The sequence below is a fragment of the Brienomyrus brachyistius genome, chromosome 19, assembly GCF_023856365.1.
Source record: "Brienomyrus brachyistius isolate T26 chromosome 19, BBRACH_0.4, whole genome shotgun sequence".
Taxonomy (NCBI): domain Eukaryota; kingdom Metazoa; phylum Chordata; class Actinopteri; order Osteoglossiformes; family Mormyridae; genus Brienomyrus; species Brienomyrus brachyistius.
In genome coordinates this window covers 8,299,240-8,323,410 of record NC_064551.1, presented here as the reverse complement: position 1 = coordinate 8,323,410, position 24,171 = coordinate 8,299,240, and the positions used below count along the sequence as shown (strand labels likewise).

The 24,171-nt window shown below is 42.8% G+C and overlaps 3 protein-coding genes across 6 annotated transcripts in view; 2 read left to right on the top strand and 1 right to left on the bottom strand.

Annotated features, from left to right (window-relative positions):
• Window positions 1–24,171, top strand: part of LOC125715000 (kelch-like protein 10) — a 116,209-nt gene that overhangs the window by 70,475 nt on the left and 21,563 nt on the right. The gene's annotated exons all lie outside the window — the stretch shown is intronic.
• Window positions 10,482–14,655, top strand: LOC125715001 (kelch-like protein 10). Its single transcript, XM_048986190.1, has 5 exons — window positions 10,482–10,599; window positions 10,979–11,590; window positions 12,195–12,344; window positions 12,963–13,290; window positions 14,274–14,655. Exons 2-5 carry the CDS (start codon window positions 10,985–10,987, stop codon window positions 14,327–14,329), a joined length of 1,140 nt encoding a protein of 379 aa, XP_048842147.1. The 5' UTR covers window positions 10,482–10,599; window positions 10,979–10,984; the 3' UTR covers window positions 14,330–14,655.
• Window positions 18,356–22,368, bottom strand: LOC125715011 (odorant receptor 131-2-like). The gene is made up of 3 exons (XM_048986200.1): window positions 22,321–22,368; window positions 20,806–21,506; window positions 18,356–19,040 (listed from the first exon to the last, which is right to left on the bottom strand). Exons 2-3 carry the CDS (start codon window positions 21,494–21,496, stop codon window positions 19,012–19,014), a joined length of 720 nt encoding a protein of 239 aa, XP_048842157.1. The 5' UTR covers window positions 21,497–21,506; window positions 22,321–22,368; the 3' UTR covers window positions 18,356–19,011.

Sequence of the window (24,171 nt, the reverse complement as noted above, 5' to 3'; positions counted from 1 at the left end):
GGTGGTAAATTTCGAAGTCCGGTAGAGAGACGCCTCCATCCAACCGGTCACGGATTAGGGTAGAGTGTCTGACGGAGGGTCTCTTGCCATCCCAAAGAAAAGTAGAAATAGTAGACTTAACTGAGGCCCAGTACCCAGGTGGAGGGGAGAGGGGAAGCATGGAACTCATAAAATTAATTCTAGGGAGCACGTTCATCTTAATAACAGCCAGCCTAGCCCGAAATGAGAGGGGAAGAGAAGACCACGAGGAGATCGAGGCTTTAATGCCCTCGAGAGTGCGGCGGAAGCCAGCAGCTGTGAGCTCTGAAACTGATGGGTAAATGTCCAACCCCAGGTATCTGAAAGACCCTGCCTGAGGAATAGAAGGAGGAAGTGAAGAGGAGCGGCAGGCAGGATTCAACGGAAGGAGAGAGGATTTTGCCCAGTTAATCCTATAGCCAGACAGGGATTCGTATGACTGAAACAGGCTAAGGACATGAGGGAGATCCACAGGAGCATTGCCGAGGTAAAGAAGCAGATCATCAGCATATAAAGAAACTGTCTGAGGGACACCTTTCACTAGGATGGGGGAAATAACATCTGAGTGAGGGAGAGCGGCAGCCAGAGGCTCCAACGACAGATTAAAGAGTAGGGGGGAGAGGGGACAGCCCTGCCTGGCCCCCTGAAGAAGCCGAAAAGGAGGAGAAATGTTGGCATTAGTCAAAAGGACAGAAGAGGGGGAGGAGTAAAGGGTCTGGACCAGGTTGGTAAAATAAGAGCCAAAACCCATTCTATGCAGGACCCTCCACAAAAAAGACCAATTCATCCTATCGAAAGCCTTCTCTGCGTCTAAAGAGAGAAGGGTGGCAGGGAAGGGAAAGGAAGGAGCAGTGTGAAGTACATGGAGGAGGCGACGGATGTTGTCGGCCGCGTGACGGGATTTAATAAAACCAGTTTGGTCTGGGTGAATCAATTTGGAAATCACCGCCTGCAGTCGACGGGCAAGCACCTTGGCAAGCAGTTTGATGTCTGAATTCATAAGGGACAACGGGCGATAGCTGGAGCAATCTGTAGGGTCCTTACCTTGTTTGAGCAACAAAGTCATCAAGGACTGATTAAGAGAAGGATGGAGATGGGAGGCAGAAATGGCAGAATTCAGCATGTGGAAGAGCGGAATAGAGAGCTGCTTCCAGAAGGCAGAAAGGAGTTCCGGAGGGAGGCCATCGGGCCCTGGAGACTTCCCAGGGCTCATGGAGTCCAGAGCCTCTTTAAGTTCTGACATTGAAAGGGGAGCCTCGAGCATAGAGGCTTCTGGGCCTGAGAGACAAGGAAGTGGTACAGAGTCAAGAAACGAATCAGGGTCAGAGGGTGGAAAGACAGTGGGAGGGGAGAATAGATCTGAGTAAAATTGAAAAAAGCTACTGTTAATTTCCTGTGGGTCAGTGGTGAGAGCTCCGTCCTTGGTTCTAACAGAAGAAATTGAGGAGAAAGAGTCACATTGCCGGAGCCTGAGAGCCAACAACTTACTGGGCCTAGCACCTGAGACATAATATCGTGACCTAGTGCGATGAACCATAAACTCAGCGCGGTGTGACAGAAGGACATTTAGCTCCGCCCTGGTGTTTAAAATGAGGGTCTCATGATCCGGATCAACCACTACAGGACGAGCACTCTCTAAGTGAGCTAGCCGCCTTTCGAGATCACAGATCTTCCGGTGACGTTCGCGATCCAGGCCACTGGCAAAAGCAACTGTGGCATCGCGGAGAAAGCCCTTTATTGCCATCCAGCAGTAGACTGGGTCATCAGTTGAGCCTGTATTAATTGAAATAAATTCTTCAAGTCTAGGAGTCAGATAGGCTATATATTTAGAGTTTTGAAGCAAAGAAGTGTTGAGCCTCCATCTTGGGGCCCGAGGAGAAAGAGTAGGTACAGCTAAGTGGAGGAGAGCACACTTGTGGTCAGACAAAGAGGAAGAAATCAGAGAAGCATTAGAAACAGCAGAGGCAAGAGAGCGAGAAACAAAGATATAGTCTATGCGAGACTGGGATTTGAAGCGAGGTGAGAAGAAGGAAAATTCTCTGGCGGAGGGGTTAATTAGGCGGAATGAATCGACCAAATTCAAGTCCTCCACGAATTTACACAGGGAACGTGTGGAGGGAGGCACCCGGCTACCCACGAGAGAGGGAGATTTATCAAGGACAGGGTTGTGGACAGCGTTAGCATCAGTTCCAATAACAAGGTCAAATTCCTGAAATTTAAGAAGGTGGTCAGAAAGATCCCGAAAGAATGAGGCGCGTGGGGGAGTGGGAGCGTATGCGGCAACAAAGCAGACCTTCCTACCCCCCAGGTCAGAGAGGGCGTAACAGTACCTGCCGTCAGCATCCCCCCCAGAGTTAAGAATATGAATCTGAAGGGACCGCTTGACCAATATGGCTACTCCACATCTACGTGAGGAAGCTGATGAAGTGGAGATAACCCTGTAGAACCTGGAGGCCGCCCGCAGTGCATCTCGCTGGAGAAGGTGGGTCTCAATTAAAAAGGCAAGGTCAACGTGCTGCCTCTTCAGAAAATCAGTCACACTGGACCGTTTGTTGGGGGTATTCAGAGCCCTAACATTCCAGGAAGCTATATTTATACTGGCCATGATCAAAACAAAACAGACAGTAAGATGTAAACAAGGAAAAAAAAACAAGTTAACAAAATCTCAATATGCCAGACATGAACCAGAAGCTGAATGTGCCGGTCGATGAACCGTGACTTCAAGAAGTAAGTCTCAGGGAAAAACCCCTTCCCACCCCCCCAAGCAGACACAAAAATCCCCCAGACCCATGCTCCGGACAGGCAACGCAGCAGTAACATAGAAGACATTAAAAAACTAATCGGGACTGCGGCCAGGTCCAGAACAACCACCCTCCCGCCCCCTCCGACCGAAGTCAGAAACTGCGCGCACGTGGCGCCCGAAGCTAAGCCACAAAACAGACTAACTCCGCGCACACGTCCCCCAGCCCATTCTGAGTAACAGAGACACAAATAAAACAGACCCCGTGCCACTGCTGCTGCCCCGTGTACCGAACAGGAAAAACGGCAAATGGGAGTAGTCAGGCAATAGCACTAAAGCAGACATCCAATTAATAAACTAATAGAAGCAGGCGAAAAGTGCAGAGTAAAACAAAAACAAAAACATCCCATAACAAAACAATATACAGGACCCACAGCGATCGCAGAAAAATTAAAATAAATGTAAAAATAAATGAATAATAATAATATATAAAAAAGAAAACGGCAAACCCAAAGGGGAGCGAAATAATTATACGGGAAGAGTCCCAAGAGACTGAAAATGATCCATGGCGGTATTCGCGTCCTCCGGAGTAGCGGACATGACCTGCTGGCTTCCAAAAGACAGCTTCAGGCGCGCAGGGAAAATCAGGAAAGGAGAAAGACCCAACTCCTTCGCTCTCCGGATCGGCGCGTTCATCGCCTTCCTGGCTGCAGCCGTCTTGGCGCTAAAGTCTTGAAAGAAGAAAATTCTCCCACCTTCAAAACTGAGGTCCTGGACTTTGCGGGCTTCACGTACCACAGCCTGCCGGTCACGGAAGTCCATGAAGTGCATGAGGATGGGAGGCGGACGAGAAGAGGTATCGGACCGGCCATGCAGCCTGTGGGCATGGTCAATGGCTGGCTGGAAATTAGGGAGATGGGGGAAAATAGCTGGCCAGAGGCTGTTAAGAAAAGACCGCATATCGCCCCCTTCGCGCCCTAGTTTAATCCCAACTACTTTAAGATTAAGGCGACGGCTGCGGTCCTCAATCTCAGTGATTTTAACATCCAGGGAAAGTATGCCCTTATTAAAATCAGCCAGCTCCCTGGAGTGTCGATCGGTCACAGACTTCACAGAGGCGACTTCTTTTTGTATAGATTTAAAGTCCGCCCTCAACGAGTTCAGGTCAGCGCGGAGCTCCGAATGGTGTTGCTAGAGCGTGCCATTTAAGGAGTTCACCTGTTCGGAAACGAAGTTCTTCATTTCCTCAAGAAAAGGTGCCAGGAGAGGGGAAAGGGCCTCTTCAGAAGCGCCGCCATCAGAGCGGGGCACTTTCTTCTCCGGACTGGGAAGAACTGGGCGAGGTCTGCGCTGATTAGCAGCCATCAGGAAAAATAAAAGAATGAGCGCCGAATTCGTATAGAATTGCGAACGGGTAAGTGGCAAGGGGACTGACTAAAGGGCAAATAGGTGGATGGGACGCGCGGACGAGCAGAGTTAGGCAGCCATTAGCGACGAGCGTCACGTGACCTCTCAACACACATCACTTGTGAACCATCTTTCCTAGATATACATTTGTGGGGGTAACAATGGAGCTCAGACCACTTCCACTGCGGAGTGCTATGATCCACTCACGGGCGATTGGACCTTGATCGCTCCCATGCGCACTCGCCGACGTGGCCTTGGAGTAGCGGCATATCAGGGAAACATCTATGCGGTGAGTGATTCCTTTCTTGTACTCTGAAACAAAGGAGTCAAATCTCAAGATTTATCTGAGACTCATTTTTTGTCACTGCTGCTGTGTCACAGATTGTAATGCGCTTAAATCAAACAAAAGAATTCAGTGGATGAAATGACCTGCTGGGAAGGCCCATCTCAATACACATATGCTCCCTGCATATCTGGGTTTTAAACAAATACGCTTAGTAAAACTTAGTAAAGCTTAGATTTTTTATTATAGTTATATTCTGTAGTTCCAGACACAATTGCTCTGTTTGTTGTTTTTTTCAGTGTCTGAATACAAGTATTATTTTTAGTACTAATAAAAATAATAATAAAAGCAAAACATATGAACATAAGTATTTCACTGAATTGTACATGTTTTCTGTTGGCCAAATCCACTTTTTTCACTGCAGTTACGTTGACATGTATGTTGAACACAAATTAGTTATAAGCTTGTGTCCTATATAGACAATGGGAGGTTCTGTGCAGCCTGCTATTATAGGGCGATAATTCCTTAAGAGTTCCTGACTTCGAGAAAGCTGATATTTACTTATCCGTTTGGTACCCGAGTGATCACTTACCATTGGTGTCTCCCAGGTGGGCGGTACCAATGGGGCTCATCCAGTGCGGAGTATGGAGGTTTATGACCCTGCAATTAACCAGTGGCACGCTGCGCCTAGCATGAAACAACAAAGGAGCTATTTCGGCATCGCAGTGGTGGACGGCTTGCTGTTTGCAATGGGAGGCTCCGGTGGGTTCAAAGTCACTGCAAAGGTGGAATGCTACAATGCAGAGAAAGGCAGCTGGTTCCGTACGCAGGACATGATTACGCCCAAGAGGAACTTCAGCTGCTGCACAGTGCCCCCCTGCATCGTACAGTACGCTGCACCTCGCCCACCTGCCCCCATCTGCCTGCCTGGTGGGTAACCAGGTTACGCATCTGCCGGTGTGGCTAGCATCACTGGACTTAATCAACAGAAACAGTGGACACTAACAAGAATCAGAAACATTCACCAAAATAAGGAAAATGCCTCTTGAATAATGGACTGAGGGAACAGAACTTAGACCTTACAGTGGAGTCAGAGCATAGAGGTTAAGGCACTAGAACAGCTATCAAAATGCAATTATGGCAAGACAACTGCTTTCCTTTGTTATCGGATGCTGTAATGGTTTGCTCCTGTTGTGTAACATGCCACTTGTTTGCATGCATTTGTTAATTGCCTTGTTCTCTCCAACCATTTCTCTGTCTTAGAGCATCTGCCAAATGAATAATACACAGAGCACAACTATAGCAGAGCTCAGCTGGGACCTCCTGCATGCTTTTACAGCAAGCAATGAGTGTGCTCTTCTAGAACAGATTTAATATCTGGCTACGGTTGTTGGGGACACATGTGTTAGATATGTGAAATGCTTTATTCATACAAATAAAGCCCTTATATTTGTATTTTTATCACATGTGTTATCACATTAATTTTATGAGTAGTATCTTCATAGAATTTGTGCCGTGTGTGTGGTGTTCTCCATATTAATTCATATCTCAATTAAACATTATAACCAGGATGCAGCCAAAGCCCCAAAAATAAATTCTGAATATCAGTCATTTAACAAAAACAATACAGAACAATGTTTTTCAACCTGATCCACAGGAACCCCCAGTCCATCCACGTTTTTGCTCCTTGCCAGACAGCTGTTGCTGGGAGAGAGCAAAAACATGGACTGTCTGAGTGTCCACAAGAAACACTGATAAAACATAATATATATGCAGACCGAATGTCTATGGCACCCCCTAAAGGAGCATCATATGCGTAAAGAACTGCTTAAGGTTTCATGCCACAGGACCCTCCAGAGCATGAAAGCCAGCTTCTGCTTCTGGTTCCAGCACTTAGCCAATCTACTGACCCTTCATCACCGATTGCTGAGTTGGAAACATTCAGGTGGATCAGCTGACCTGCATGCTTGCATCCAATCAGAAGCAGCAAATTTCCCTCCATTTTCCCCTTCTTTTTCTCTTATCAGCTTACAGTTATATTTCCTGTTGCTCATCTCAGTTTGTCCTAGTCAATTAATATTCTCTCATTTGTTAAGTGCTACTATTTATTGTCTTTCTGTGAGTTAAACTGAAGGTTACTTTCCCCTATAGACCGTCTCTTCCTGCTATCAGGCAATCATAGGCCAGTGGGACAGGAGGGAGGGTTCTACCCTTTTTCACTCAGGGTGACTGGAATTTTCCAAACAAACGGGCAGTTTCAGAATCCCCCATTTGTTGCGGTCTCCAGAAAAGTGTTACATATGAACCATGTGGTACAGTCTGATTAGACGAAAGCATCCCATAGAGCTGTTTCTGATCTAAATGAACAAATTCTGAATTATGACTCTTGAGCTTTGTTGATTTTAGAGTTTTCTGCCATCTGGAGTAGAAAAAAAAACACACATTTATCTCAGAATTCTGACTTATTAAGTCGAAAATCTGATTTTTTTTCCCTCACAATTCTTACTTTATTTCTCATTATTCTGAGTACTTCTCTAACAACCAGCAATTAGTCGGAGACATCACTTCTGCTCCAGCTTTAATGGTTCAGTGAGATTTGCATACAGCAGCAGACAGGAGCGAAGGCTACAATGGCTGTATCTGCTCTGTCCAGGCATTTTATTATTTCCAGTTGTGTGTGTGAATGGCAGCCTACATCGGAACTTGCAATTAATTATCCTGTAAATGTTAAGCTGGTTTGCAATGAAAATGGGCAATAGAACTTCTCTCTTGCCTAATAAGTTGTGGTACAAGCATATCTAACGTTAATGCTTCGTGCATTAGACCAGGGGCGCTGTAAAGGGGGGGTAAACGATGACGATTCTCGGGGCCCATGACTGAGAGGGGGCCCAGAGAAGCCCCCAATAAACTGTGTGGGGGGCCCTGTCAAGATTCCTTTCATGGGACCCAAAATCCTTAGCAGCGCCCCTGCATTAGACATATATAATATGATGTCTACCGTTAATGTAATAACTGCCAATAATGTGCTAATTTTCCCCCTTAATATAATAAAGGCTGATACAGTAATAACTTACCAATATCATACTAACATATTTGAATCAAAAACGTATCACATTATTACATTATAGGCTTTATTACACAAAAAAAATAAACGGGAAAATTGTTATTAGCAGTTATATTAACAGTAGTTTATAGTAGCTGCTATTAACAGCAGTGATTAGCTGCTACAGACCCTAACAATCACACAATTTCTTTTGACTGCTTATGATTTTTTGCACACTACTGTACACACACACACACACATATATGTACATATTCATATGGTTGATTGCCCACAAAACTCAACTGTGATTAATCAGCCAGTTCTCCAGACCAAAGAACAGTGAAAACCATTCTAACTTAACCTACAAGAAGCAATTCCAGAACACAAAGAAGAAGATGTGCTAGATGTCTTTATGGGGACTCTGCATTCATGTCTATGGGCAAAACCCTAATCCCAACTATGAAAACGTTATCCCCTACCCAGCCCCAACCCACAGTCGTTGCTGTTGTAGTTCTCTCCTACCATTTATATTGTCACAATGAACTATATCCTAAGATGTACAAGTAAAAAGTTTGTATATAGTATAGCATGAAAAATAATAAGAAGAAGAAAACTCAGCCAGAGTGGAATTGTTTTATATAAACACTCGTGCGCTCTTGCGTTGTGTACACCCAAAATGGCGATTCCACAATAAACTGCGGCTATATCGAGTGTGATGTTAGCTGCAAAAGACGCAAGCAGATCCCAACTTCACTTTGCTACACGTGCATTGTAAAAGCAGGGCCACAAACAAAACAACACCTACGTCTCTGTACTCGATTCAAACGGAAAATGTCGCCAAATCCATTCACCATTTCACTATGTGCTAGCTAGTCATGGCGCGAGCATTAGCTGCGGACGCGAACAGCTTCAGCTTATCTTCCCACAATTCAGCTCGACTGTTTAAACTTCAGCCAAAGACAACATTCTGTGTTAAGTGAGAATTCTAACGATAAATAATAATTACTTACATCGTTTAATGGGCGCCCTCGGAATATCTGTCCTGCCACTACTCCCATCCACTTCTAGCTTAACTCGTCCATCTGTGTGGGTGCGCAAGAACGATGGGTGCCGTGAAGCTGCAGGAAAACAAACTTAAAAACCTGCACGAAAATATATTAAACGTGGAGGAGTTAGTCGGCAGAAGTGAGGAATTACAAAAAATAAAATAAAAAACGATTTCTCAAGAAAAGATCATAAAACAGGAAAATGGTCAATAGCTCATGGAGTGATATTGCACACTGTACCTTGATTAACATAACTGCTCTATAATACATAATCGATTATATTCAATAGCGTTCAGGATTTGGGTGAAGTGTACACAGCACAATAATCATTGTGATAATTCCACACTTGCTGCAATTTGTTTTCATGACCTTATTGGGGATATATGCGGTCCGATAAATACGTCCGCCTTGTGCTAAATGTTGACCAAAACAGACGGACCGCCCAGCCCAATTTTCAAGGACTATTCTTGTTCCAAATAATTGCCACAACGGGCCGACCAGATTTAGCCCATAAAATAATGTCCTGTGGACATTTGTTGCTCAATGACTTATGTCTAAAGTGGAAACTAGGGAATAAGATGCGAACTTAAACCTCGTTCCTGACAGACATGTAAAGGACCTTTTTTGTTTTTCATTTTTAGAAACGTAGCGGAGGAGAAAAAATATGAAAACATTTATTTATTTATTTATTTTATTTCGGGAATTCGTGATTTGACTATTCTTACATAATACAAAACTTAAATTCTAAGATAAGCACGGTATACATTTTCCAAAAGTGATGTTAAAAACATTTCACTTGTTCTTCTTGTACAGCTGATTGTGCGTAGAATATACCCACCCCCCCCCCCCCGGCCCCCAATCCATTTCGAGTCTCAAATATAGATTTAAAAATAAACATTATGGTATCTTAGGAAACTGTGATGCAAAGTGCGGTTTTTGCGTCTTAGAACGTATGTACACGTCATTTCGAGTGATATAAAAAGGAGAGAGAGACGAGATATCCACATTTTTGAATTATGATGGCACACGACATGGAGCGAGTACTGATGTCCCCGGCGTTCGAAGTGTTTAACAAGCTTCGGCTGGCAGGACAGCTTTGTGACGTGGTCCTCATCACCGACGGTGTTCAATTCAACGCCCATAGAGTAATTCTGTGTGGCTGTAGCTTCTACTTCCAGTAAGTAGCTGTGACCCATATATGAAGATGCGAAAACAGCAAGGAGTCAGTTTTTATCTCTCGTTAGCAATGACTTCTCCTTGGCAATAAGGCTCTAGGATGACAGAAAGTTTATATTAATATACATTATATTAAATTATATTAATGTAGGTCAGTGCTGATCATGAAATATTTCTGATAAGTGATAAGGGGGAGCTACTGTTGGAAAAATAAGAATTAAAGCCCCAGGCCCCTAGTTCTTAAATGCCTATGAGATCATCTGTAGCAGGGGGTCCTTATCTCTGCTTAATTTCCATTTGGGGGTCCCTGGTTCAGAAGATTTAGAAAACCCCTTATTTAACTTTGCCTGCAAAACCGATATTTATTAGATGAGTCACTTCTGGATTGTGTTTCAGGGCTCTGTTCGCCAGTGACTGGAATGATTCAGGAAAGCGGGAGTACCAACTCCCAGGCATTTCCCCAGAAACACTGAGGCAGGTCATAGAGTATGCCTACACATACTCTGTGGTCATCACAGCTGAGAATGTGGAGAACCTCCTGGTAGCTGCTGATTATCTCAGTGTCTTGGGCATCGTGCAGCGCTGCTGTGATTTCCTGCATGAGCAGCTCTGCCTCAACAACTGCATTGGCCTTCTTAAAATCGCCGATGTCTACTGCGTAAACGAGCTGCACCAGTCTGCATTCAACTTAATCTTGAAAAACTTCAAGGAGGTTGCCATCAGCTCAAATGAGTTCCCAGAACTAAGTCTTGAACAACTTTCTGACATCATCGAGCAGGATGAGCTTAATGTCAGAGAAGAGGATGTGGTGTTTGAGGCCATCCTCCGGTGGATTGAGCACGAGCCTGCCACCCGAGAGGCCCACATTTCAGTCCTATTGGCCAAGGTGAGTATAGTTATACTATGTTCTCATTGACTTGTGTATATAACAATAGAATGCTCATTGAGTGAAGTCCTTATTACTGTAGCTAAAGACTGAACCTCCATTTCCATGTCCCATAAGTGTACAACCAAGGCTTCCAGGTATTACACCTAGGAGGAGAGTGTAACAAATAATGGAAAACAAAACACTCAGATGTCTTACATTAAACAAGTGTTAGCTGACACATCTGAGACTTTCAAAGTAAATGGCTTCAGCTAAAGAAATAAAAATTTGCACTTACTGCTGTATCCTTAATGTTAGGAATTGCTCATCTCCAGAGATTCACAGAAAGCACTAAGGAACTCATGGGAATTCTCTCATTCTCTCATTGTTTCCTGTGTAGATTCGGATGGCTCGTATGGATCCGGAATACTTCATGAAAATCGTCAAAGCCAACGATCTAGTGAAGGCCAATGTGGCGTGCAGGCCAATCATCACTAATGTACTGAAGGTCATCTATGATCTTCATGATGAACGTCCACGATCTGATTTTGAGAACCCACTGATCCGCCCGCGCTTGCCCTCTGACATTTTGCTGGCTGTTGGTGGATGGAACATGCGCACGACAAACTGGATTGAAGCCTATGACACCCGGGCCGACCGCTGGGTGGATATAACACAGGGGCAGGAGACTCGCCAGTCCGGCCATGGCAGTGTGTGTTTAAATGGCTTCATGTATTGTTTTGGGGGTTATGATGGCCATAATTTCACCGATGCTGTGCTCAGATTTGACCCCGTCGCACGGACATGGCAGCACATGGCCCCTATGCACTGGCGCCGCTGTTGTGTCAGTGTGGCCGTAAGTAACGGCTTCATCTATGTGATGGGTGGCCGTTTAGACGTGTCGCCTCTGAATATCGTAGAGCGATATGACCCAAATGCCAATGAGTGGACCATCATCCAGCCCATGCATGAGGAGCGACAGGATGCCAGTGCCACCACCCTGAATGGAAAGGTAGGTTAATAGGAGGGCGTCTGACTGTGGTTACCCTCATTTTCCCCTTGAAATTGATTATGTTACATACTCAGTAGCTCGCTTTGTCTTCAAATGGTTGATTTCAATCCATAATTGTTTATTCAGTGAACGTCAGTGTTTAGATAAAACATAAATGACCTTGCATTGTCGCTCTGCATTAGTGGCACATTGGGCAGTGCTGTGGTGTCCAGCTCTATGTTTTTGCAATTTTGCCCACAGCCCAAGACTTGTGAGATACAATAACTGGTGTTAACGTAGGAGCTTTACCCAATTCCAGTCCTGGAGGGTCAGAATCCTAAACAATTTGCAGATTTCCCTATTCAAACAAACCTAGTGAACTTAATTAGCTGATTAAGCTGCGGTTCACAAGGGAAATGATCACAACTAACTGTAAATTCCCTACCAATGCCCATGTGCTTCCTGTGGTAGGCTCCAGGTTCACCACCACCCTGTACTGAATAGACTTTTATGGAAGGTGGATGGATTAAACATCCATTAGCTAAATGTACATTTACGCTTTCTAGATCTCCATCTCCAATCATGTACAGCATAACACACATCACTTGTGAACCATCTTTCCTAGATATACATTTGTGGGGGTAGCAATGGAGCTCAGACCACTTCCACTGCGGAGTGCTATGATCCACTCACGGGCGAATGGACCTTGATCGCTCCCATGCGCACTCGCCGACGTGGCCTTGGAGTAGCGGCATATCAGGGAAACATCTATGCGGTGAGTGATTCCTTTCTTGTACTCTGAAACAAAGGAGTCAAATCTCAAGATTTATCTGAGACTCATATTTTTTGTCACTGCTGCTGTGTCACAGATTGTAATGCGCTTAAAACAAACAAAAGAATTCAGTGGATGAAATGACCTGCTGGGAAGGCCCATCTCAATACACATATGCTCCCTGCATATCTGGGTTATAAACGAATACGCTTAGTAAAGCTTAGATTTTTGATTACAGTTATATTCTGTAGTTCCAGACGTAATTGCTCTGTTTGTTTTTTTTTTCAGTGTCTGACTACAAGTATTATTTTTAGTACTAATAAAAATAATAATAAAAGCAAAATATATGATCATAAGAAGTATTTTTTTGATGGTTGACAGTTTTCGCTGAATTGTACAGGTTTTCTGTTGCCCAAATTCCCTTTTTTTCACTGCAGTTATGTTGACATGTATGTTGAACACAAATTAGTTATAAGCTTGTGTCCTATATAGACAATGGGAGGTTCTGTGCAGCCTGCTATTATAGGGCGATAATTCCTTAAGAGTTCCTGACTTCGAGAAAGCTGATATTTACTTATCTGTTTGGTACCCGAGTGATCACTTACCATTGGTGTCTCGCAGGTGGGCGGTACCAACGGGGCTCATCCAGTGCGGACTATGGAGGTCTATGACCCTGCAATTAACCAGTGGCACGCTGGGCCTCCCATGAGACAACAAAGAAGCTATTTCGGCATCGCAGTGGTGGACGGCTTGCTGTTTGCGATGGGAGGCTCCGATGGCTTCAAAGTAACTGCAAAAGTGGAATGTTTCAATGCAGTGAAAGGCAGCTGGTGCCGTGCGCAGGAAATGATTGCACCTAAGAGGAGCTTCAGCTGCTGCACAGTGCCTGCGCACCCCCGCTTCGTACAGTACGCTGCACCTCGCCCACCTGCCCCCATCTGCCTGCCTGGTGGGTAACCAGCTTATCATGTCTAACGTTAATGCTTCGTACATTAGACCTATATAACATGTGCCCTTGAGAGGTAAAGTGGGCTATCCCACAAAAACAAAGTTTTGAGAAAATGAGCTCCAAAGTTGAATTAAAAAAAAAAAAAATCAGTGTGTCTATACCCTACAATTGATATGTATCATAGGTAGCACAGATCTCAGTATATTTAAAAGATAGATAGACCCTCAATAATTAATATTGGACAGTCATTTTTGACTGACATGTGGGATAGCCCACTTTACCTCTCAAGGGCACATATGATACCTACCGTTAATGTAATAACTGCCAATAATGTGCTAATTTTCCCCCTTAATGTAATAAAGGCTGATACAATAATATCTTGCCAATACCATACTAACATATTTGAATCAAAAACACACCACATTACTACATTATATACTTTATTACACAAAAAACGGGAAAATTGTTATGTTATTAGCAGTTATATTAACAGTAGTTTAGCTGCTACAGACAGCAGCTATTAGCTGCTATTAACAGCAGTGATTAGCTGCTACAAACCGTAACAATCGTGACATCACACAATTTCTTTTGACTGCTTATGATTTTTTGCACACTACTGTACACACACACACACATATATATGTACATATGTATATGGTTGATTGTCCACAAAAATCAACTGTGATTAATCAGCCTGATCTCCAGACCAAAGAACTGTGAAAACCATTCTAACTTAACCTACAAGAAGCAATTCCTGAACACAAAGAAGAAGATGTGCTACGGCCCTGCTACACACACACACACACACACACATATAAGGTATCTGTATCTTTGTGGGGACTCCATACTGAGTTCCAACCCACAACACAATTAATCAGTGAGGAAATTCATAGTATTATCTCTTGTTATGTTATTTTTTTAAATTATTTATAATGTATTTAAAAGCCTATGGCAAACAGTAAGTTAATGAATTGAAATTACAGGTAACCACGTGCTCAACAAGTGGCTGGCAGGGAACAAGGGAAACGCTACAGACTGACAACAGGGGAGGACAAGAAAGACTGACAACACGTGGGACGAGATGACCAATGACACCTACTGGCCAAACAGGGAAGGGACACAGAATGGGACAGTTAAATAACACTGGGATTCCCTGAAGGGTTTGGCATTCCCTGAAGCCAAGCTGTTAATTATTGTACTCCACGCCACCTCTGGTGATTGAATTGCAATGCAATGATTATGTTGTTCTATAATCTTATTGAATAAGTGTTATAAGTTGTTAGAAGTTATTTTTGTATTCTTTTATACTTCATTTTTAACAGTGTGATTTTTGACCTGACAGCTTTGTTTGGCAGTAAAAAGCTTTAAGGGGGCAGTTTAATGGCTCTATACACAGCAATATGTATAATGGCCAAAGTGTTCTTATTGAACATGCTTAATTTATTTTTGTATACAACGTTTAAATAAATGTCTTATTTGGAGAACAAAGGCTGGAAAAATGTTATTTGTTGTCTGAAAACCAAAATAATTTTGAGAGCTTTGTACAATTTGTTAGCAGAATTACCTTATAGACCTAATACACTTTTGAATGCAATATAATTCTCCATGGCAGTAACCCAGCTGACTGGTGGAGCAAGTTCATTTTGTCTCTGCAAGACCTCAAAGTGAATTTGAAGATCATTGTCTCCACAAAGACTATGAAGATTTTCAGGAGATACATGGAATCCACAGTTTCTTCCATTAAACCTAGAGTGCAATCCAACAAAATGTTTCAATAACAAAATTTACATTTCAAAAAGTGGCTTCTGGTTTGTCAGGTGGGCAGTGTGCATTCCATACCTACTTGTAGTCATCTAGTTCTTTTTGCAGGACACCCAGAAAGCTGAATACTGTAGCAGCAAACATTTCTGTTGGTAACAGCCATTAAAGAGATTCCTCCGTCCAAAATTGCCCCCTAGTGGTGGAATATTGCAACGCAAATAATGGAGATTTCACTTCACTGTATTTTACAGCTAACGAAAATGTAATGTGTGTGTGTATACATTTTTTGTTTCATACATTTAAATGTACATTTTTTATATAACAAACAACATTACTTTATAGTTGTTTAAAAGGCAGAAACTTCAATGTACACGAAGTCACCAATAAATTACATCTATTTATCCAACATGTTATATAATATACATACTGTGTTTGAAAACTTTTCAGTTTTACGATTTCAGGACAGATCAGCCACTCTATTAGGAACATTACGCTTTTTGGTTGCGGGTGTTAGCTTTGCTGCTGCTATTACAGTTTTTACCCATTGCTTGAACACTATAGACACATGCTTAAACCAAAGTAACGTAACTTGAAGTTGTTGTTACTATACCTTAAACAAAGTGCAACCATACCTTAAATAAAAGTTCTGGTTAGCACTTTAGTTGCAATTCTGCAACACACTCACTCCTTTCTACAACACACTTACTCCTGCACACTACACACTATGTCATACATGACACTTCATTCAAAAATGAAATCTCAGGGTACCAGTGGGAAAACACATCTATTCAAAATACAAAACACATTGGGCAATTGAAAATACTTAGACACACACCTGAAAATGCTTACTTACAAAATGGAACACCAATCAGCCAGCTACAAATACACCTCACTTAAGCCATTTTGAGAAGTTTGGAAGCAGGGAGAGCTAGAGGCAGAGGTAGAGGAAGAGGAAGACAGGCAGAGAGAGAGAGGAGGAAGTGGTCGAAGAGGCTATGCAAGGACCATTATTTCTGATGACATAAGAGCAACTTTGGTGGACCATGTCATAAACCATGGCCTGGCTGTGAGGGAAGCTGGGCAGAGAGTCCACCCTAATCTAAGCCGTTTCACAGTTTCATCCATAATAAGGACATTCCGACTGGAAAACAGGTATGTCTTCAACTCTCTACTCTACTCAGACTGTATCTAGAGTATTTACAATACTGTACCATATCACATTGCCGTATCACATGTACTGTATTTCAGGGTGACTAATGCAAAAATAATAATACAAAAGTAGTAGTTTTGTGAAACATACGATGATAACGTGTTGAGATGTTTCAGTACTGTGTATGGTATACACAGTAAAGCACATACAGTACTGTAAAAAAGAAGCAAACCGATAACAATTTGTGGTTGCATTTTTCTACTGAATGGCTAAAAGACCTACTGGGGGTGGACGGCAGCACCTGTTCACACAACAGCAGGAACTTGCCATTGTGAACCTAGTGAGAGCAAACAATGCAATCCGTGTCCACCAGCTACAACAACAAATACTTGAAGATAGGCAGGTATTCAACAACATAAATCGAGTAAGCATTACCACTATCAGACGCATCCTGGTAAAGCACAACATGACCATGAAGCAACTGTACAGGGTCCCAATTGAGAGGAACAGTGTCAGGGTCAAAGGACTTCGACATGAATATGTACAGGTAAGTGTAACAGTCCTTTACATTTACAATACAGAATGGGTGCAGTCCAGTAACAGCTGAATATGTACCATTTGATCAGTACCACATAGACATATTCGGAAAGCTACACAGGTACCTGTGTGGTGGGGTGGGGCGGTTCTGTATGTGTAGTAGTGTAGTTGTGTGTTTTGAGTAATGCCATCTACAATATGTATTTTTTGTTGCAGAGAATCTTGGACGTGAATGGAGCTGCTCAGCCTCATGAATTTATTTACGTTGACGAGGCTGGATTCAACCTTAGCAAAAGTAGACGACGTAGCTACTGCACCATCATTCCAAACTGGGTCCATATAATGCGCAACACATAATCACATTTCTAGATGCACTTCATGATGCAGTTGTACAGGACAGACCAGAGCCGCCCAGGTTTGTTGTTGTCTGGGATAATGTCAGTTTCCATCGGGCTGCTATCATCCGGAACTGGTTCACCAACCATGATCAATTTGAAGTTGTGTATTTGCCCCCTTACTCGCCATTTCTCAACCCTATAGAAGAGTTTTTTTCCGCTTGGAGATGGCGCGTATATGACCGCCAACCACATGCCCGCACGCCTCTTCTGCAGGCAATGGAACAGGCCTGCGGAGACATTGAGGTAAGGTCAATCCATGGATGGATTCGGCACACAAGGGGATATTTTCCCCGATGCTTAGCAAGAGCAGACATTGCTTGTGATGTTGATGAGATTCTGTGGCCAGACCCCAACAGACGGCAGGATCCATAAGTCCACTTATGCACAATTGTGTTTTTCTGTGTTTACAGTAGTGTATTATTTGTTTTATTGTTGCTTTAACTGAATTTACTGTAAAGTACACGACTGTAATGTACAGTATTTAGTATTTCATTTTTTGGGGGTTGTGAAAACGTGCCTTCTGTGGAACTGAATAAAAACAGTGCAAACAAAAGCCTGCCGTGTTTTATATAAAGTAGACTAGTGTGTTGCTGCTGATTTGTAAGTGTATTCATATGATGCAAGTGGGTTTCATTTTGTCATTAGAGCGACATTTTGACAAAGGATTGTTAGGTTTTGATAGCAGAGTTTCAATTTGACATAGATGTGAATGGTTTATTTCCCAGTGTCGTGTCTTATTTTCTTGTGTGTGGAGTTTTGACATGATGAGCCAAGTTTTGCAAAACGTGTTCAAGCAACGGGCAAAAACTGTAATAATAGAAAAAGGTTTTTGAATTTTACATCATGATAAATGAGAACTATGTGTGATTACTAATTACTGTTGACTAATTTCCTGTCTGGACTTTTCCCCCCTCATTGTTAAAAGTCGTTATATGTCAGGGTGCCAGTCAGTGGCACAGACACGTTGGCCAGCTGGTCTATTCATTCAGAACCAGTCCATCAATTAGAGAATTCAGCACCACGGACAGAGATCTGTGCTACTATGACGCCAGGTCCTTTCATTGGCTCTATATATTTTTCTAGAAATAACTAAATGGCTCTTTTGTAGAAATATCTATCCAGAGACTTGGTTCCTGTACGAAGAGAATATTTTATTTTTATTCAGGCTATAAAATTACAGAAAATCAGCTATGCATGTGATCTCCCCTTTACTCCTTAAGCAGGGCACACGCACATCAACAAGTACCAATGCAGCAAATGCAGATGAACAATTTCTCACAGCTTCAGAAGAAGTCAGATTACTATGTAATTCAGAGATTGTCCAAGACTTCTGCTAGAACATTTTCTACATTTGAGCCTAATTTCAAAATAAATGGCACCTGGGTGTATTAAAAAAAGGTATCCTGGACAAACCTTTATACACGGACATTAATAACAAGGGATCCTTACTTGTCAGGTGTGACTTGGGAATATAAGCACACCAATGTTGTCACTGAAATTTAAAAAACGAAAATTAACTCTGTGGAGATGTGCGTATGTCAGCAGCCCGAAAACAGCACCATCTAATGATTGAACATCTGTATTTTGATCTCCTGCAGTGTTCAATCAACACCACAAGGGGGTGCTGAAATAACATATGAATCAATTGTGATATGGTACAGTACAGTGGGTAACACAAAGCCCTGATGTAAATTTTTATAATCACTTTAAGGCTGCAGAAACAAATGATGAAAATTAGCGCTAATAAGTAGCTCCTGAGTTAGGTATAAAAGTCCTGGACTGGCCCTGCTGTCCATAATTATTAAACCGAGAGCTGATAGGTGAGATTCCAGTAGTTTTGAGAACGGAGTTGTTGTTGTTGTTGTTCGAAAAGCTTTAGCAGGAGCTCATCTCACTGGTGTTTCCTGAGAAACAGAGGCAAAGGGGCTAAGGTCATGTCTGAGGGAATGGCTTCATCAGCAACTGTGGACTAAAGGGCATATATCTTGCTTTTAGATGTTAGGTGACACAGCCAGCAGCCTGCAGCAATGGAAATGTCCATTAAAGTCATGAACAAGCAGTATTTCCCAAAAATAAACAACATGGTGAGAAGAGCCCAGTGGTCTACTGTATATGGGGGGTTTTCCTGGTGTAGTCACATGATCACACATCCTTCACCCTTTTATCAAAGCAAGGATTCAGTCTCAAGTCATGTTAATATTGTGGTAATTAAATGTTGTAATCAATATAAATAATAGTTAGGGTTGTGGTACTACAGGAAGACAACATTTTATGAGATTTCAGGCTTAGGCACTAACTCCAGTCTCTAGCTTTTGGAACAACAAAATTTCCCTGCTAAGCTGTTGAGTGCGTGATGATTACAGAGGCTGAACGTGCTCCCTGCTCTGGGGAAGGACCTCCATCATGTGGGAGCCTGAGCTGGTCCTGCCTCCACACCTCTCCCCTGTGCTGCCATTAACACTCATCAATTATTAATGTCAGTCCTGTGATAGACGGCTTGTTTGTTCTGCTGCTGAGCAAACAGGGCTTCCCTGTGGAGATGAGCTGCCTTGTGACAGTGCGGGACCCCACAGATCTCAGCCTGGGCCTAGTCAGTGCTGAGGCCTTCTGAACAACAGGCCTGATTGCAGCCTTAGTCTGGCCTAATGGAAAAACCACATACACTCCAGTACTTGCACTTGCAATACTAACTGTGAATGCAGTCACTAACACCTGTTAACATGCCTCGACTTGTATCTGTGCCTCTCTTATTTTACAAAAATGCCTGTGTGTGACTCAACTGCAGGGAGCACAGCAGCTAATATATGGATCAGTACCTCAGAGCTTGCAGGTTATACTTCTGGGAAGCGCTGGTGAATTGCAGTGGAATTTACCATGTGCTATCTGGCCTAAGGAGCTTATACTACAGTGGGATATTCCGCTTGCATAATACCTGCAGATATGAGTTATACAGGTAACAGTACAGATTCACTGAACTGTAGACAAACTGCAGGTTATATTAGCTGATGTGCTTTGGTCATTCAAATCATCATCTATCTGAGTCACCCTGGATCTGCTGGGAGTGTAAGCGGCAGTATTACTGTCACGTCATGGGTTTGTGTTTACAGGTTTGTTTAATTTATGTACTGAAACTTCCCTGGGACCCCGACTGGATAAATGGTTAAAAGATCGATTGGCTGATAGAATCTTAGCTGATTATACTATGATTAGATTTTTCAGCAAGTACAAACATGCACACGGAATTTTACTTGGTACAAAAGGTGTGGATATAAGGACACACTGGCATGGCTCTATATACATGAACTGACTAGAGGGTAAAATATGTAAGACAGTACTGAGTAACAAGCATAATGTGAAGGTGCCATAGAGCGAAACTAATGCCTCAGTGCCAAGTCTTTGGAACTAAATGAGGAGCATCTGGTTGAATCTTCTTATCCAGGCCACAAACAGCATAGTGTTTCAATGCCTGGAAGAAGTTCTGGTCCCTCAAACCATAGATCAATGGGCTCAGGCATCGTGGAGCTATCATGAAGACAACAAAATTGACAATGCGGATTTTGGCGTAGATCACCACGCTGATCTGTAACACAGCCATCTCCACGAAAGGCGTAAGTAGCTGTATGAGGCAAAGGAGAAGCTGGATGGCATGGAGAGCCACTGTCCTCGTACCTTTGGCGCTTGACTTGCTGTTGTCACCAGAGGCAGACCGGGCAGCTGCAGCCACCTTGACGTATGTGAAGGCGATGACCATGGACATGAGCAAGAAATAGAATTTGAACACAGCAATTTGGAGGTACTTCTGCCACTCAATCACAATCAGTGCATCCATGGAGCACAAGACTCTCATGCTGAGCTGCTTAACTGAGACTGAGGCTGTGCAAGAAAAGATGATGACGAGGGCAGGTACACAGCCCAGCCCCCAAATGAGGAGCAGGCCCACCACTCTAATCCTCGGCGTGGAGATGGCAGCGTGCCTTAGGGGCTTACACACAGCCACATAGCGCTCCAGGCACATGGCCACCAAGGTCAGAGGCGTGCAGAAATCCAACCAGGTCATCATCAGGTTGAGCACTATACAGACCTCAAAGGGGATCACCACACCATAGTGCATAAACAGCACAGCCAGGTTTGTCGTCACCATCACCGAGGAATCCACAAAGAGCATGTGGGCAAAAAGGATATAGCGGGTATCAGTGCGAAAGGCCTCCTTCATGAAGAAGGTGAAGATCATGAGGCCGTTGATGTATAAGAAGATGCCCACCAGCACCTGAATGATTATCACATCGAGCATGAAACGCTTTGGAGGGACAGTATCTGATGATTTGCTGCCATTGGTTATTCCTGTCATATTGTCTGCCATTTTGAGTTTCCTGGGAACAAAGAGAAGGGGAAAATGAGCAGATGGTTTTCCTTTATTATTTTTGGTAAACACTGTTATCACTAGGCTGTAAGATTTAAAACGGCCCCTGAAATCTATTGAACAGCCTGAGTAACATGATCATTTTCCTGCTTATTTTATGAATATGTCATATACATAGGTACTGAAATGATTCCCAAAAGCCTTGGAAAATCATTGTCCACTGTATTGACATCCACGACATATCCTGAGGAACAGGAGAGCATTCTGGAAACGGGCAGAGTGTGCCTTTACGCTCCATGTGCTGCCTGAAGTAACCCTCAGTACCTCTCTTATGAGCTGAGTCCCTAGGAGACTCTGCCTTTCTATATAGCTGCTACATTGAACTATGATTCACACAACATCCCAAACCTGCACGTTTGTTGAGTCGTGATTCCAAGAATTTCAGTACTATTCCCTGCTTTTCCCTGTCAGAATATCAGGGTCATTTTTTTGGATACGTCTGCTTTCTGCATTGTGCAATTTAAGTATCAAAACATTCCATGTAACAAATTTCACTGATTTTTTTACGTTTATGTTTGAGGTCATAAGTATGTCAAGGCCTCCTACAACTGAAAAGTGATATCATCCGAAAATCAATCTGGCTGTTATAAAAGTGTTAATCTATTATGAATAAAGTATACAAAGTTATCAGACAGTCTGATTGGCTAATATTAGCTACATGAGAAGAGAACATTGTAAGACCATAAAAGTATTAGTCAGTGTTTTGATTTTAGGTACTCAGTCAGATCAAAATTCCCTCTCCTGAATCACGAACGTTACATTACCTTTTATGCGCTTTGAAGTGTCCTCAGTAAACAATACTGGTAAGAAACAGTTATTCTGGCCAAACCTTTATACACAGACACCAATGACAAGGGATCCTTACTTCTCAGGTGTAATCCTGGGAATAGAAGCACACCAATGATGTCACTGAAAATCAAAAACAAGAAATGGACTCTCTGGAGATGAGTGTATATCAGCAGCTTGAAAACATCGCCATCTAGTGATTAAACATCTGCATTTTGTTCTCCAGCATTTTGATCAACCAACACCATAGGGTACAGTTCTCCAATAGGCCTTTGGCCCCAGATTTCATCATCATGCTTTGTAACTCACACTTGTTGGGATTATTGTGTACTGTCAGTCATGGGCAGCAGGAATTGCTAAACAATGCAGTGGTGAAGTGTCATGGTTTGGTGAATACTGGTGATTTGCAGAGAAAAGATTTAATAGTCAGTGAGCGAAAGGTGTTTAAATCTGGTGAAGATTATGGGAGCTATAGGTGTCTAACAGACAACAGAACTACACAGGTAACCCTAAAGGAAACACATGAGTTGACTGAAAATAAGAACTTTCATAAAGGTGTAGCTCATGGGTTATGTATAGAAGTCCTGGACCGGCTCTGCTGTCCAGGATTTACATGGCTATAGATCCATCTATTTTCTGTCCGCTTATCCTGTCTGGGGTCACAGGGGGTCAGGAGCCTTGTGGCCCATAGGAGGGAACGACCCAAGATGGTGTACCAACTCATCAGAGGACACATTCACAGAACAGTCACACTTATGGGTAGTTTGGTAACCCCAACTCACCTTAACATATATTTAGGCTGTGAAGGACAAGTCAAAAGCAAATGACATGGTTGAGCGGTAGGTTCTGGGTCGTATATGGTGGGAAATACATTTTCCTGGTATCATTTAGGCCCAGTCAGCCACTTTTAGGGCAAAGCAAATGCCAATAGTTACAAGGTCATTCTGAATGATCATCTGTGTCACAGTGAAGTGTGGAATATTCCAGGTGGCGAAGTCCCCAGCCACAGGGCACAACTGTGACTTAATGTGTCCATAAGCACAATACAAGCCCCCTGCCATGACTATCAGAGTCACTTTATTGCAATCAGATAAATAAAGGACACAGCAACACTACCTCAGACAATGTTTTTTCATCGTTTTTCCCGTAACACCAGATGATGGAAGAATGATGTAACATCCCTCCAACAGAGTTTCATACGCCTCTACTGATTGCTTTTGATAGTTCAGATGGGCTTTTTACTTTGGCATTACATGTATTTATCTCCCATAACCACTCAAATATATACAGTCATGGCCGAAATTATTGGCACCCCCGGAATTTTTCCAGAAAATTCACCATTTCTCCAAGAAAATTGTTACAATTAGAAATATTTCGGTATACACATGTTTATTTCATTTATGTGTATTGGAACAACATCAAAAAAACAGAGAAAAAAGCCAAATTTGACATCATTTCACACAGAATTCCAAAAATAGGCCAGACAAAATTATTGGCACTTAAATTGGGCAAAATCGATGGCAAGTCATTTTATTTCAAGCATATGATGCTCATTTGAACGGACCTGTGGCAAGAAACAGGTGCTGGCAATATAGTAAACACTCCTGACACCAGTTAAAATGGAGAAAAGTTGACTCAACCTTTCTGTTGTGTGTCTGTGTGCCACACTAAGCATGGAGAACAGAGAGAAGAGCAGAGAATTGTCTGAGGACTTGAGAACAAAAATTGTGGAAAAATATCAACAATCTCAAGGCTACAAGTCGATCTCCAGAGATCTTCATGTTCCTCTGTCCACTGTGCACAACATAGTCAAGAAGTTCACAAGACAT

Bases quoted from the DNA above. Each gene is read 5' to 3' on its own strand.
- LOC125715001 (XM_048986190.1), top strand. From the start codon at position 10,985: ATGGCTCGTATGGATCCGGAATACTTCATGAAAATCGTCAAAGCCAAC. The intron at 11,591-12,194 runs GTAGGTTAATAG...CATCTTTCCTAG, and splicing joins CCACCACCCTGAATGGAAAG to ATATACATTTGTGGGGGTAG. The intron at 13,291-14,273 runs GTGGGTAACCAG...TTGAAATTACAG, and splicing joins TGCCCCCATCTGCCTGCCTG to GTAACCACGTGCTCAACAAG.
- LOC125715011 (XM_048986200.1), bottom strand. From the start codon at position 21,496: ATGGCAGACAATATGACAGGAATAACCAATGGCAGCAAATCATCAGAT. The intron at 19,041-20,805 runs GTACGAGGACAG...TCTGTTTCTCAG, and splicing joins CAGCAAGTCAAGCGCCAAAG to GAAACACCAGTGAGATGAGC.